General features: G+C 28.1%; 2 protein-coding genes across 2 annotated transcripts; one reads left to right on the top strand and one right to left on the bottom strand.

The window, feature by feature from the left end:
• Nucleotides 1–2,451: 2,451 nt before the first annotated feature.
• Nucleotides 2,452–4,972, top strand: LOC107627783 (calmodulin-like protein). Its single transcript, XM_088503873.1, has 6 exons — nt 2,452–2,966; nt 3,147–3,254; nt 3,452–3,589; nt 3,713–3,773; nt 4,189–4,313; nt 4,694–4,972. Exons 1-6 carry the CDS (start codon nt 2,589–2,591, stop codon nt 4,751–4,753), a joined length of 870 nt encoding a protein of 289 aa, XP_088359999.1. The 5' UTR covers nt 2,452–2,588; the 3' UTR covers nt 4,754–4,972.
• An 81-nt stretch (nt 4,973–5,053) lies between these two features.
• VAP27-1 (vesicle associated protein) lies at nt 5,054–8,886 on the bottom strand. The gene is made up of 8 exons (XM_016328630.3): nt 8,609–8,886; nt 8,386–8,456; nt 8,160–8,241; nt 7,438–7,553; nt 7,139–7,303; nt 7,002–7,049; nt 6,435–6,512; nt 5,054–5,445 (listed from the first exon to the last, which is right to left on the bottom strand). The coding sequence occupies exons 1-8, from the start codon at nt 8,658–8,660 to the stop codon at nt 5,335–5,337; spliced, it is 723 nt and encodes a 240-aa protein (XP_016184116.1). The 5' UTR covers nt 8,661–8,886; the 3' UTR covers nt 5,054–5,334.
• Nucleotides 8,887–14,585: the final 5,699 nt, after the last annotated feature.

The raw sequence follows: 14,585 nt of genomic DNA, 5'->3' as shown, positions 1-14,585 counted from the left end.
AACTTCCATTGTGTCTCATAATAAAGAGTGCATGATGTCCTCATGTTTTATTTTATTTTATTCTTACATAGTCCTTTTTTTTTATGAATTTAATATCATCAGTCAACCTACTAAAATCGAAGCATATTACAAAGTTTAATACAAATTTATATAAATACTTATAAATTACCTACAAATGAGCTCTTAATACAAAAGTAGAAAAAGACTCATATTTATATTCAATAATGCTTAAGTATACATAGAAAAATCAACTATTAGGCCACTACTTATAGAAATATGTATTTAGTATTTTATAATTTTTTATTATAAACTTTAAACAAATTTGATTATTATACTATGATAGATTTAATTATTCTATAATTGATTATTTAGTTAAAATTAAAGAATATGTATAAATATATTCAAATAATAATAGCTAACATAGTGATCGATTGATTTTAATATATATGAACATTTTTTTTTATTTTCATTCTAATTTTTATTTGCTATTGTGATCTACTTTTGAAGTCAAATTAAATATGGTGAGGAAGTTTGTCATAAACATCTATTCGCATTGAATTTAGGGACACAGGAAAAAAAACATGGTTCAGGCTTTATTGAAAGGTTTAATTATTTTTAGTTTTACCGATGAATCTATGTTTCGACCCAATTAATATTGGGACGCTTAATTTGTTGGTTAGCATATTAGAATTTGTTAGGAAAATAAATAAAAATATTGATTATTGAGTTATTGTATTGAATATAAAAATTAATCATCCCGAATAAATAAAATATTTTATATTTATATTCCAAACAAACTTTAATAATATGCTAACTAATTAATTAAACGGTTTAGGGTTGATTTTTTTTATATAAAAAATATATTAGTATTTTTATTAAAAATAAAATTATTTAGTGTAATTATAAGTGGATGGATTTTGTAGGTAAAAAGTCAACACATAGCAATACCTGCATGTTGAACACATTGCAACATCTTGATTAACACGTAAAAATCGCGTTGAATAATTTTCATAATATTATAATATATTTCAAATATTAATATTCAACTAAAATATCATCTTCATTTCTATATTAAAAAAAACTTCCGGCAGTTTAGTCATATTGGATTTAGATCCTCTAAAGTTTGAATTTTACTTCAGAGAATAAAGTTTGGATCCTCTACCATTGAATGATTTCTCTTTCATATTTATTATTGGTCCACCTATTAAATAAATAGTGAGAGATCACACTTTACTCTTTAAAGTGAATTTCAAACTTTAGAAGATCCAAATCCTAGTATATTAGTTGGTTCATAACGACGCAAGTGTCGTATTGATTGAAGTCATTATCATAACCACCAAATTATGGAACAGGGTAGGGTCAATATTAAAAGTTAGGAACACGATTTAGTCAAATAAAACATAAAATCTTATACAAACATTTTGATTTATAAAAGCGGGATAATTTGCACATACATATCTTTTTACATGGTAATATTAGATATGGTATGTCGTTAAGCTAAATTAACGAAAAAAAACCAAAAAGAATACAAGACATGGAATTTTCTTAAAATACAAAGGGTGAAGCTTCAAACTATATATAGTATAGTTCTCGAAAGACTTATTATGATGGGACATCAATTTTGTCCTCAAAACGTTAAATTTTGTTTGGTATTAATCCAGACGTCAACCTTCTGATGCAAGAAAACGATGAGGTATGATATGCTACATTATTTACTACTCAAAGGTCAAAACAGCATGATTTCATTTCACCCTTAAATATTTATTTTATCATGCACCATTTTATTATATTTTATGTTGTTGTTTTACTTTTTTTTTTTTTTTTTAGTAGACTCGCCACTCAAGTAAAAAGTTTGGAATACATTCTACAAAAATTTGGATTCGAGTCTTCTTAGAATAACTTACTCAATCTATAAGTAGTAGATTGACTAATATTGAATCTTCCTAAACTTTGGTTTATATTAAACAGAAGAGTTGATTTAATTTTAAAATTTAATTTGAAATGATGTAAGACTAAAATTTTAACATTTGGATTTTTAATATTTTTTATTTTATTCCATTTTTTCCCTTAACAAGCATTCAGAGAATGGGAGCAAAGAAGTTTGCCGTGTAAAAAAAAAAAAAGAGGAGATTCAGGAGTCAGGAGTGAATTCTTTGTTTTTTTTTTTTTCTTACAATATCTCTTAACACAATAGATTAAAGACTAATTCATTGCAGGTTGAAGTTTTATTTAAAGGTTTGCTACATTGGTTGTTGCATGCACAAAAAAAATTTCGAACTCTCAACACTTGTTTTAAATCAATTAAAATTGATTTTTTTATGGGTATAGATTACATGAGTGTTTTGGGCCTTAAAAAAAGTAATTTAAAATTCCGTAGTTGACATTTGTTAGGCCCAATAGGCCCAATTGTTGACCCAAATTAATGAGACCAAAACAAATGAGGGGGAAAATGACAGCGCTGATCCCACGTTACCCGCCGAAACTCCGAGTGTGTGGGTGTGGCGGCGTGGCGCTTCAATTCACGAACTCGTGGAAGTGGAATTGGGAAAAGCGTGAAATTTTCGATTAATTGGAGGGAAAAAGGAAAAATGTCAAGACGCGATGTACCTGATTCTGATCCAGATGACGATGGCTCAGCTTCAAGCTCCGGCGAGGAAGAGGAAGAGGCGGAAGAAACCACCGTTGCCGCGACCGCAAAGACGGTTTCGGAGTACGAGAAGCAGAGGCTATCGAGAATAGCGGAGAATAACGCAAAGCTGGAGGCACTAGGTCTGCATAAAATGGCGGCTTCCTTGTTGAAAAGAAAAGGGAAAGAGAAGCTCAAAGAAGAAGAACTAGATGATCATGATGATGATGATGATGAGTATATCCCCGATGATGATGCAGAAGAACCAGTATCAGATTCTTCGGACGATAAAGATGAAGAATTTGTGATCGGAAATGCTTCTGGATCGCGCAAAAGGAAGGTAATTCACTGAAAACCTTGTTATTTTAGGGTTTAACCTTTTCTGGTTGCTGTTGTTGAAATGGGGCAAAAATTGCAAAATTGAGTTACTTGTTTTGTTGTTGGTGTTGGTAGAATGTTCAATTTAAGATAAAGCTACCCAATTATGATGTTTATTACTGTCCTCATACCTATGCAACAGGTGAAGGACAAAGGTTTAAAAATGAAAGCTAAAGTGTCTGGGAAGAAGCATTGTAATAGGAATTCAGAGTACGTTGATGGTGATGATGAAGATGAAGCTTTGAGGCAGGTAATTTTGATGTTTAGATCATGTTTGTTTTTGTTTTGTTTGTTATATACATCCTAAACAATTTAGCCTACATGAGACACTTTGTTGATTCATCTCTCATTTGATTAGATTTCAATGGAGTCCACATTAGTTGGTTTAGCGTTTTCGATAAACGAGTGCAACAAACATTTCTCTAACTATATTATAGTTGTGGATAGGCAATTGCTCTTTCCCTGCAAGACAGTGGTGTAGAAGATTCCTCTTTCAAACATGTAGTGAAGAACATTACTAAGTCTGAGAAAAAGAGGAATATTCAAAATCAAGAGGATAAAGAAAGAAAGAAGAACAAGAAATCGGTTTGTATTGAGTCATTCGTTTATCTGTTCAGAAAATTCATCTCCTTTATAATTTTTTTAACTTGAATTATTGGAGTGATTCACTTACATATCTTTTAGTTAATATTTTGATTGTGACTACAGTTTGCTAGTAGACTGCAAATGACTGAAGATGAACTCATTGTACACTTCTTCCAGCTTGATGGTAATGTCTTCTACTGTTATCCATAAAAAAAAGGAACCATTTCTTTTTTTTCCTCATTAAGCTCTCAATTTTCCAATATAGTCTAAGAAGCCATTTTTAGCCCATCACAATTCTATATTATTAATGTTTATCGCATGAGCAATTTGCTCTAATGCTCTATGTTTTTGTATGCATTGATTGGCCTCTATAGTATATACCTTCTTCAAATGGTAAGTCTATATTTCTGTTTTAGGTATCACATATTTGACATTGATTAGGATGAGATTAAGCAATATCTTGCTTATGTAATTATTTTATTATGACTAGGTTCTAATCTTATGTGTAAATGAGAGTAGAAAGCTTTTTTCTTTGCTGTTTTTTAACTCATCACAAGGTGTTGGTGCTTGACAATGACAAGTGAAGTTGTGGCGTGCAGAAGCAGGAAAAGGAACTGTATCAATGAGAGATCTACAAAGAGCAGCCATAGCTCATGATTTCTCTTGGACTGACAAAGAATTGGTCGATATGATTCGTTGCTTTGATAGTGATGGAGATGGAAGGGTCAGTATTAAATAGCATTTTTCAATTGTTCTTGTGTTGGGAAAGTTACACTTGCCTCTAGAATTTCGGTTAAGTTCAATCCGATCCTTTATTTTAAATAAAATAGGCCTTGACCTCCTAAAGGAAGGTTTTTAGTTTTTGGGGAGGATTAATATGTATATGAACAAATAGAGGCAGGTCAAGATTAATTTCACCAAATCTCAAGGATGTAATTTAGCCGTTTGTTTTTGGTTGGACATCAAGAAGAACATCAATCACCATCTAGGCTCTAGAACTTGACCATTTTCAACTTGAATTTTGATATTGCTAAAATATTATAGAATGACATCTATTTTGACCATATGTAATTAACTACTTAAGAATGATTTGTTGTGCTGCAGATAACCCTTGACGATTTCCGGAAGATTGCTGTTCGATGCAACTTGATTAGAGAGTCTTAATTTTGTCATATAGCAATTCACAGATTACTGTATAAATTTGCCATCACTAGAGAGACTCTGAATGTATTGATTTCGTGCGGAGTCACACATAATGACGTTACTCTCCATCTAATAGCAATTGTCAGTGATGAAATTGACATATTTCAAATTCTATGTATTTGAAAATTATGTATATAGTTATCTAACTATATTAACTTTTAAATATTCTAATTTTGTTAACTTGACAGCTGTGGGTAAAGTAGCATCTAATTTGGTCTAGTCACTAGTGGCTAGTATATTAGTTTAGAATCACAATACCACTTGCTCATTTTTCTTTTTCCTTATTTTTGTGAAAACCAAAAATAGTATCACAGAAATGGCAAACCTAAATAAAATTCAATCATCTGTGCCACATAAGATTGTTATACAAATTTCCAAATTTCTTAAACCTGTCTACTGTCTAACCGTTGCTTTTGCCGATACAAGTACCTATGCCAGATCACAATCCCAAATTTCTAGTTGCAACACAACATTACATTAATTGGCGTTTTCTTCATTCATATCACACAATGTTCTTGGTGCTGGCAATAACATATAGTAGGTCATGTTCTCTTCAGTAGGAAACCCAAAATGATGCCAATAATGCCAACAAGCACTACATATATAAATGGGATACCACCACCACCTCTCTTTGCAGAACGCCTCAGAAGTTCCTGCAAATACAAGATTCCATACCAAACCATAGCTTTGCATTAAGCAATCATATAATTGTGATTAAATAGTTGCAATAATGAAAATATGATGCAATCATTAACTTTGGCACCAATTGTCTCAACTGTTTATATGTGCTATTGATAACTAAGCAATACAACTAAGACAGCAATCAGAATCCTTAATAGAAATTATAAAACCATGATGTTTCTGGATGAGATAAAGTAGTGGGGTTACCCATAAGATTAACTAAATGCACATCATTTTGGCATATATTTCCAAATCTCTAGAATTTTCCATGTAGATGAAGTAAGATGGTGTGAAAAGATAGAAGAATCAGTACTTGATTGGATGTTAACTATGAATACAATCAAGCATTAGCTGTTTTTGTCTACATGGCAGAATCTAATTTTTATAGTTTATAGAAAGTAACTCAATAACAGGCAAAGCATAGTGGGATAGGCGAAGGAGATAATTAAATTTAACGACCAAAATAATAAGTTTAGGGGAAAAGAGAACAAACAGTAACAGCACCTATAAACAACACAAATTGAATAGCATACTATTTCTTGTAATCTGAAGAGTAAGAATATCATTTTAGAAATTGAAAACTCATCAGGTTTCCTTTTGTTCATCTGTCTCCACTTTTCTTATCCCTTATCAAATAGAACCATAGACAAGATTTTGAGATATTCAGATACAATTGACTATGGACAGAACTTAGAAGAATAAGATGATATGAAATTTTCTATACTGTCAACTCAATATCTAATTCTTCGGACATGATCACTTGATTGTAAAATTTTCTTTCATATAGAGTGAGAAGGTCCAAAGTAATTAAATATAAATACCAAACTAAGTATATAACAATTTTCTGTGCAAAATTCTGTGCTCAGAGGATAACCATCAGTATACTCAACAAAGAAGTTCAACATAACTAGCGTAAGAACATGCATAAAAGAATTTTTTTTCTTCTAAATAAATTCTGTACCAATTCTTGCTGAAGTCTTTTATTTTGATCAATAATAGAATTCCTCTCCTCGGTGACCTTCGAAATAAGAGCCCTTGCCTGAAATAATAAGAAAGTCAAAAAAAGGAATCAAGCACCAATTTTTCCAAATTCGCAATGCCAAGCTTCTGGTACAGATAGTAGAGATAAGACGGCCATTACAACCTATAAGAAATGGAGTCTACTAGTACATTTGTTCGACTATTACAATAACTAATGTAACTAAAATGAAATGAAATGAATAAATAATCTTTCAAATTGTCGATTCCAGTGCGTTCAGGAATTACAGGCAAAGTCGCACAATGCGGCAAGCTAACCACGTGGCTCATAAACTGGTCCCTTAATTAGCATAACCCTTTAAAGAGAATAGTGATTAAATGGAGTTATGGTTGCTTGCATGTTTAGGTTGAGGTCAATTGCAAACAAAACACATTAGCTTTCCACAAATGTGCACCATATGGATTCTAATGTGAAGACTAAGGGAGAGAACAATGTATCCTTCTATATATCAAGGAACAGAAAGGTTTTATAGAGAGAGATATATGTCACCTCAATTGAACCATCCTGTTCGGCGTGCTCATTGAAAGCTTTTGAAGCCTACAATGCATGTTTATTGAAATAATCAATCAGGATGATAAAGTGAAGTTTTTTGTCAGAAAATATCATCTAATCCACCAATTACATACAGCTGTAAATTCAGGAACACTTGAATGCCCATTTTCTGAAATAGATGCTCGAGGCGAGGACTCTTCGTCCGAACCTTCTTGGACAGGGGACGGTGGTCGAGGAGGGGAAACATAAACAACCCTCAATTTGCACTCTTCTACATCATGGCCAGATTCTTTATTGAACTATACAAGCAGCAAACATGGATAACTACTAGGTTATTAAGGGCATATGAAAACTATCATACATTGTTTTATCAGATACATTTAACATATAGTTATTCTATAAGAATCACTTTCTTGTTTAGTTAAATGGATACCATTTCTGGAGTAATATCTTTTGGGGTTGCTCCGGATGGTGCAACTACGCTTTGAAGGAGAAACTTATCTTTGCATTGCATATCAGGTGGTGCCTCCTTTTGGGCTTGCATTGTCACTGAAATATAAAGACATGGAAAATCAATATGCAAAAAGGACCAGTTGGAAACTTGCACATAGGAGGAAAATTATATAAAGAATTGGATTAGTTTTGATAAAGTGATTAAGTGACAATTAAATTTTTTTATTGCGCTATCCAATCATGTATAGGCACATTATTAGAAGTGTTTGACAAACCTCACGCCTTGTTGATAATTGTCCTAAAATAGAAATATAAAAACATTGAGAGACACGACAAGAAAGTCTTTGACAAAATTGGCTCAATTTTCCATCCATGAAAAACCTGAAACAATTTTCCATCTTCAAAAACTTAGGACTAGGACAGTATTGTCTCTGTCTCCATTGTCTTATAGTCTTAATGTTTCTGTGTTTTCTATCTTGAGACACTTACCAAACACAGCTCAAAGATCATACTAAAGACAAGATATGATTGATTCATGGTACAAAACATATTTAAGCAAATGTATATCAAAATTCAAATTTTACCAAAGAAAAATGACTAACAAAGAAAATTGCCAATTATAAAAACCAACTGTCATCTGAGTTCAGGGAACACAGATTCTAACAAAAGATTGCTTGAGAGAGAGAGGGGTTAGAAAGAAACCTATAATATCACACGTAGTCCTTGGCAACACAATTCCAGTGTTAGGTCTTACACAGTACTTCTTTGGGTTTGTTGTCTTAACCTAAAAAACACAAATCAATTCCACCACAAATAAAAAATCACAAATCTCCATGACATACACAAAGCACAAAAATTGCACAAAACCCTAAAGAAAAACATAATTGACAAGAAAATGAAAAGAGAAATTCAAGTAAAAATTGGGAACCTTGAAAGCCACATAGTTATCTGTCTTGTTAGAGAGCTGCAAAGAGCAAGAGATCTGCTTCCTCAATTCAACTGTTCCAACAAAACCCCAGAAGCCAAAACCGCAAATTATAAGAAAATTAGAACACCCCAGATGCAAAATTCAAACTTATAAGTAAAAAGAAGAAAAGAAAAGAAATAAAAATCGAATTTTTCATTGAAAAGTAAACATTTTTTTAGCTTACAGGGGAACTGCAGCTCCTGGGGGTGTATGTGGAGAAGCTCGCCGGAACTCATGGCGGATGGGATCGGGGATGATCTCCGGAGAACAAGATCAGCGGCAGTTTCCGGCGAGTTAAAACGGTTGTTGCAGAGAGAGAGAGAGAGAGAGAGAGAGAGAGGAGCAAGTTGCAAAAGCAGCAAACGTGGGACAGTGTGGGTTTTTGTTGGTATGGTGTATGTGGAAAGGTTTACCAAAGATCAGCACCAAGGGTAGTTTTGTCTTTTCACTTGAATAATTGATTGATCTGACTAAGAAATTTTAAAATAATAAAAGAAGGAAACTTAGATCAAGTTTTCTTTTTCGTCTTTTCTTTTATTTATTTTTTAATGAGTTTAGTTTTTATACGTAAAAATTTTACATAAATAAATAATTATGTATTATTAAATAATTTAATTAAATAATCAACTACTAGAATAATGAATCAAATTTATAATAATAAATAATCAAATATATAACAAATGAATTAAATTTATTTATAATTAATTATTTTATGAATTATCAAATAAATATTTTTATACACCATGGCTAATTGAAATTATGATTGATAATTTATACCGTATAAAGACAAAATCAAACATAATATGTATAGATGTATAAAGAGTTGAAAATTTTTGACATTTGCAAAATGCAATCCATCATTAAGTCATTATTTGTATAGATAGATAGATAGATGTGCAGCTATTTAAAGGACATATTTGGCTTGTTTGGACATTAAAACAAAAATATAAATTTTTTTATAAAATTGTAAAAATAAAAGAAAATAAAAATTAAATATTATTAGTTTAGAATAAATTTTAGCGAGTAAATATATTAACATTTTTAATTTGAGATATATTTCCAATTTTAATATAAATTGCATTAATAACAAAATACTATATATTAAATTTAGAGTAAATGGTCAAATTAGTTCTGAAAGATCACTTATTTTTTAAATTAGTTTTTTAAAGAATTTTTTAATTAAATTAGTTGCCTATTAGTTTGTTGATGTAAAACTTTAAGTGACACCACAACACACATGACACACGCATTTAGTGATTCTAATTGGCAGTTAACATAATTAAGTTTATAAAATTAGATCAAATCAATCTTAAATTAAGGGATTCTAATATGCTTCAAGTTCTCTCCTCAATTAGGTTTTGATTTGATCTAATTTCATAAATTTATTATGCTAATAGTAGATTAACACCCCTATGTATATGTTGTAATATCATTTAACGTGACACATTAACAAATTTTGGCGCCGTTAATAAAAAAAAATGACAAAAGGACTAACGCGATTAATTTAAAATTTTTAAATGACGATTTTGATTTAAAAAAATTTAGAGACTAATTTAGAGAATGAATGATTTTTTAAGGACGAATTTAACTATTTATTTATTAAATTTAAAATAATATTATCAAAATGAAAATTTAAAGTGTTCATTCCAAAATTTTGTTTTACTTTAAAGTTTATTCTTTTAGAATAATTTAATGATATCGTAGCATGCAGAAATAATTTTTTTCATTACCATAGTCCATAGAGTTTAATTCTTATTGATTTCCAAAAAATTATTAGCATAAGATAAAATAAATAGAGAAAAATAATCTATATAAAATTATATAAATTTAGAAAAAAATCTTTTATAAAATTTTATATGACAAGACATGTAAGATATTTAATCATTTGTATATTTTTATCAATCAACTTAATTAATTTTTTGAATAAATAATTTTATGATATTTTTTTTTCAAGATTTTAGGGTATCTTAATTTTACGTGATATCTCAATTTTTGCATCCCTCACCCATCGTTACGTTGTATATAATGTATTCATATTTAGTATCTTAATTATAATTATATATATTGCACAACAAACCAACAAGCAAGAGAGGAATATATATATTGTATCATTGAAAACGAAAGGTGGAGAAACATATAATCATTGGGCTTATAGGAATTGAATGACTTTTGATGATTTTGAAATTCTATGATATATAATGAAGAGAAAGTTGTACGTAAACTTTGTGTAAATTAAAAAGCTTTAGCTATTAATATCCCAATATAGGCAAATGAAATAAATAATAAGAAATATTACCATTTTATACATGTCGACCTTATATTACAATAATTCGGTCATTAATCATTTTCTGACTGTTAGCATATATATTGTCAATGTATTTATATTGATATTTGATCATTATTTTAACAAAAAATTCTAGTAAATGAAAATATCCTTTCAGCATTTTCTATATATAACGTTAATTTGGATGTATTTATAATGTATTATAAGATGGCTTCCAAAATTTATTTTTATCAAAAGGTCAATGACAAATTTAGAGATAGAAAGAAAAATAACAAAAATTATTGGTTATAATGTATTTCCTAATTATCCTCCTTAAAGGATTTTAATTTAGTGTGTATATTCATGCGATTTATAAAAAAAATGTCTATTTTTTATATTTATATCTGAAGTATGTTTTAAAAATAAGTTATTTATGAATATATTTATCTTATATAAAATAACTTCATATATATTTTTTTGTTATTTATACTAATACCAAATAATCTATAAATAAAATAAAATAAATTCACAGAATACTTATATTTAATTAAAAAAAGGTATTGGATAGATGCATTAAACAAATAACTCAATATTTATAAGAAAAAATAAACTAAAATATTTTAAAGTGAATTTTATATGTATTCACTAAAAATATTGTCAAATTAGTAATAATAGTAATAATAATAATAATAATATTGATTTGAGTAGTAGAAAATAATAATAATAATAATAATATATTATTAAAAAATATTAACAAATAATTCTCTAACTATTTAGATAAATTTAATAATAGATAGAAATAAAAAATATATTATATCCAAAACATTAAATAAGAAAGATTCAATAATTAATTAAAAGATATATATAATATTCATATATATATAAGAAAGAATTAAGGTAATTATTAAAAAAATATTACATAGAATATTATCATTATTAACAAATCTTATAATAATTAATTATTAAATATTAATAAATTTAATTATTTAATATATGATATTTTCTAAAAATAGCATTAACATGTAAATTGGTCCTTATAGTTTTACCAAGTTTTCAATTAGGTTCTTATATATATTTTTTTAGTTTAGATTCGTACACTACTTTTAATTTTGTAATTAGGTCATTTTTATATCAAAAACATTAAAATGAATAGAATATTTCTCCCAAAATACATGCGGTCAAAGATCTAATTGGATTTTTAATTAGAGAAAGTTTAATGGGTCAGCACTTTTATTAAAATATGGCTAGCACTTAACCAACAAAAAAAAAGTGAGTAATTCTACGCTATTAGATGTAATCTCACACCATTAAAATATTAATGATGGTTAATTGATAGTTACAAATCACAAAATTTACTCACCCCTAACAATCCTCTTTTAATTATGATACCTTCAATTTACGAACAAATATTCAGATAATTCTAACCTTTTTTAAATAATTAATTATTAAATATTTATAAATCTAATTATTTAATACATGATATTTTCTAAAAATAGCATTAACATGTATATTGGGTCCTTATAGTTTTACCAAATTTTTAATTAGATTTTTATAATTTTTTTTATTTTCAATTAGATCCTTACATTACTGTTTTTAATTTTTTAATTAGGTCATTTTCATTTAAAAAACGTTAACATAATATTTCTCCCAAAATACATGTAGTCAAAGATCTAATTAGATTTTTTATTATAATACCTTCAATTTACAAAAAAATATTCAGTTAACTCTAATATTTTTTACACTAAAAATGACCTAATTATAAAATTAAAAACAATCTAAACTAGGAACCCAATTGAAAGAAAAAGAAATATAGAAACTTAATTGTAAATTTAGTAAAACTATATAGACTAACAGAATAATTAAACTAATAAAATATTAGAATTATTGATTCACAGAAATATAAAAAAGAATAACAATAATTACTAAAAAGATATGAAATAAAATATTAGAATTATTAATAAATTTGAACATAATTAATTATTAAATATTAATTTGCATATGATTGATAATACTTTCCTAAAAAAAATTAAAAAAAAAGAAATATTTAAACTAACAACAGAATATATTACGTAAACATCTTGGCGTCAAAAATATAATCTGTAGAATTAAAATTGATGATTAACTTACTGAAAAACATATACAAATTGATTTCAGAAGGTGTCACATCGGTATGTTTAATGCTAAAATATAATTCGTTATAAAATAATATAACGATTAACTTCCAAATTTTATTTTAACAATTAGAATGACTAATTTGCTACATATACAGAAGAATAATTACGGACAAATAAAAAGCAAAAATGAATGCAATTTATTATAGTATACTATTTTGAAATGTATTAGAATTAATGAGTGAATTATTTAACTAAATTAAAAAAATTCATTCAAAAAATTATATCAGATCGAATTGTTATTGGATTATGAACTAAGAATGGAACTAAATTGAAAATGCTGGTCTCATTATCTCATAAAAAAGGAGAATAACATTATTATTATTATTATTATTATTATTATTATTATTATTATTATTATTATTATTATTATCTAAGACCCTAATAGTAAATAACCCATTTAAAATTAAAAAATAAGAATAATGTGTATGTTGAGTAAAGATTGGATAAATAGAATGAGCAACTGGCACTAAATATAGATAGTTTAGGGAGTCAAAAACATTTCCCTAATATTATTTGTTCTCTCATCGCCAATTTACTTTATATATAAGAACAAGAAGTCTCATCAAGAACTCCACTATAATTGTATGTTCTGTAACAATATTATTATTCCGATTAGTATATATATATATATATATATGAAGACATTAATCACTAAGTAGCTGAATAATTGAATGTGGCCGATGAATACTTATGTGGATGAAGTTTGATGGAATCTTCAATTTTCTTTTTTTTTTTCAAAAAAAAAAAAGAGTTATTAAGATTTGCGGAAGTACATATTTCAAAGGAGTTGATGTGATTGTTAAAATTTTTCCGGTGTCTGAAATGAGGGATATATAGTTGTACGAATAATAATTCATGCCCCCACAAAATAAGAAAAGGGCAACAACTCATATCATTGAACAATAGACTAGTCCTTATTACTCTTTGGTAGTACAGTTGTTAATTTTCATGTTAGGTGTTTGTTCGCACATAGTAGTTAATGTGATCAATTATTTTATATCTAATTAATCTGTTGATGAATAATTTTAAAAAAATGCCTATATACTAATAATAATATGTGGTTAGTGAATTAAATTAATGTTGTGTGCATATGATATGACATGTCATCACAATAAGAGTATAGGACACATTTGTCTTTAAGATATAAGCTATCATTGAAATTGGAAAGACACCAAAAAAAATATTATAATGGTCAATGGTGGTTTCAGTTCTTTTCCAGAACTATGTGGAACTTTAATTGCAAGCAATTGTTTAGATGTTCCATAGCTAGCTAGTTGATGGAACACTTTACACCCAACTTCTAATTTATATTTGGGTAAATTATTAGAATATTTACTTACAGCTTAAAAATGTGAATATAGATTTAAAATTGAAAAATTATATTAAAATGGGACACAAAAGTGTATTATACATATATGAGTACGGATGTCAATGGGGCGGGGCGGGAGATGCCTCCCTGCTCCCTGTTCCTACCCCCATAATTAATTTCCGTTCCCGCCTCGTTCTTTGTCATGGGGGAATAATTGTTCTCATCCCGGTTTTTCGCGTTTCTCGCGTTTTCCGCGGGACTCCATCTCCCTATGTTTAACATTCATATGAAAATTATAGTAAAAAAATAAAAAAAATAAACTACAAAATATTATTACAAATACACAAAGATATCTTATCTAAGATTATAAGTTCAGAAATACAACCTAGCAAATCATAGTCCATAAAATAAAATT

The sequence above is a fragment of the Arachis ipaensis genome, chromosome B2 (assembly GCF_059453495.1).
Source record: "Arachis ipaensis isolate K30076 ecotype BB chromosome B2, ASM5945349v1, whole genome shotgun sequence".
Taxonomy (NCBI): Eukaryota; Viridiplantae; Streptophyta; class Magnoliopsida; order Fabales; family Fabaceae; genus Arachis; species Arachis ipaensis.
The sequence above is the reverse complement of the archived record's forward strand: the minus strand, read 5'-3'. Positions and strand labels throughout refer to the sequence as shown.

Coding starts and splice junctions, on each gene's coding strand:
- LOC107627783 (XM_088503873.1), top strand. CDS start 2,589: ATGTCAAGACGCGATGTACCTGATTCTGATCCAGATGACGATGGCTCA. Junction 3,255..3,451: donor AAGATGAAGCTTTGAGGCAG/GTAATTTTGATG, acceptor AGTTGTGGATAG/GCAATTGCTCTTTCCCTGCA. Junction 3,590..3,712: donor GAAAGAAGAACAAGAAATCG/GTTTGTATTGAG, acceptor TTGTGACTACAG/TTTGCTAGTAGACTGCAAAT.
- VAP27-1 (XM_016328630.3), bottom strand. CDS start 8,660: ATGAGTTCCGGCGAGCTTCTCCACATACACCCCCAGGAGCTGCAGTTC. Junction 8,457..8,608: donor CCAGGAGCTGCAGTTCCCCT/GTAAGCTAAAAA, acceptor TTGTTGGAACAG/TTGAATTGAGGAAGCAGATC. Junction 7,050..7,138: donor GTGTTCCTGAATTTACAGCT/GTATGTAATTGG, acceptor CATGCATTGTAG/GCTTCAAAAGCTTTCAATGA.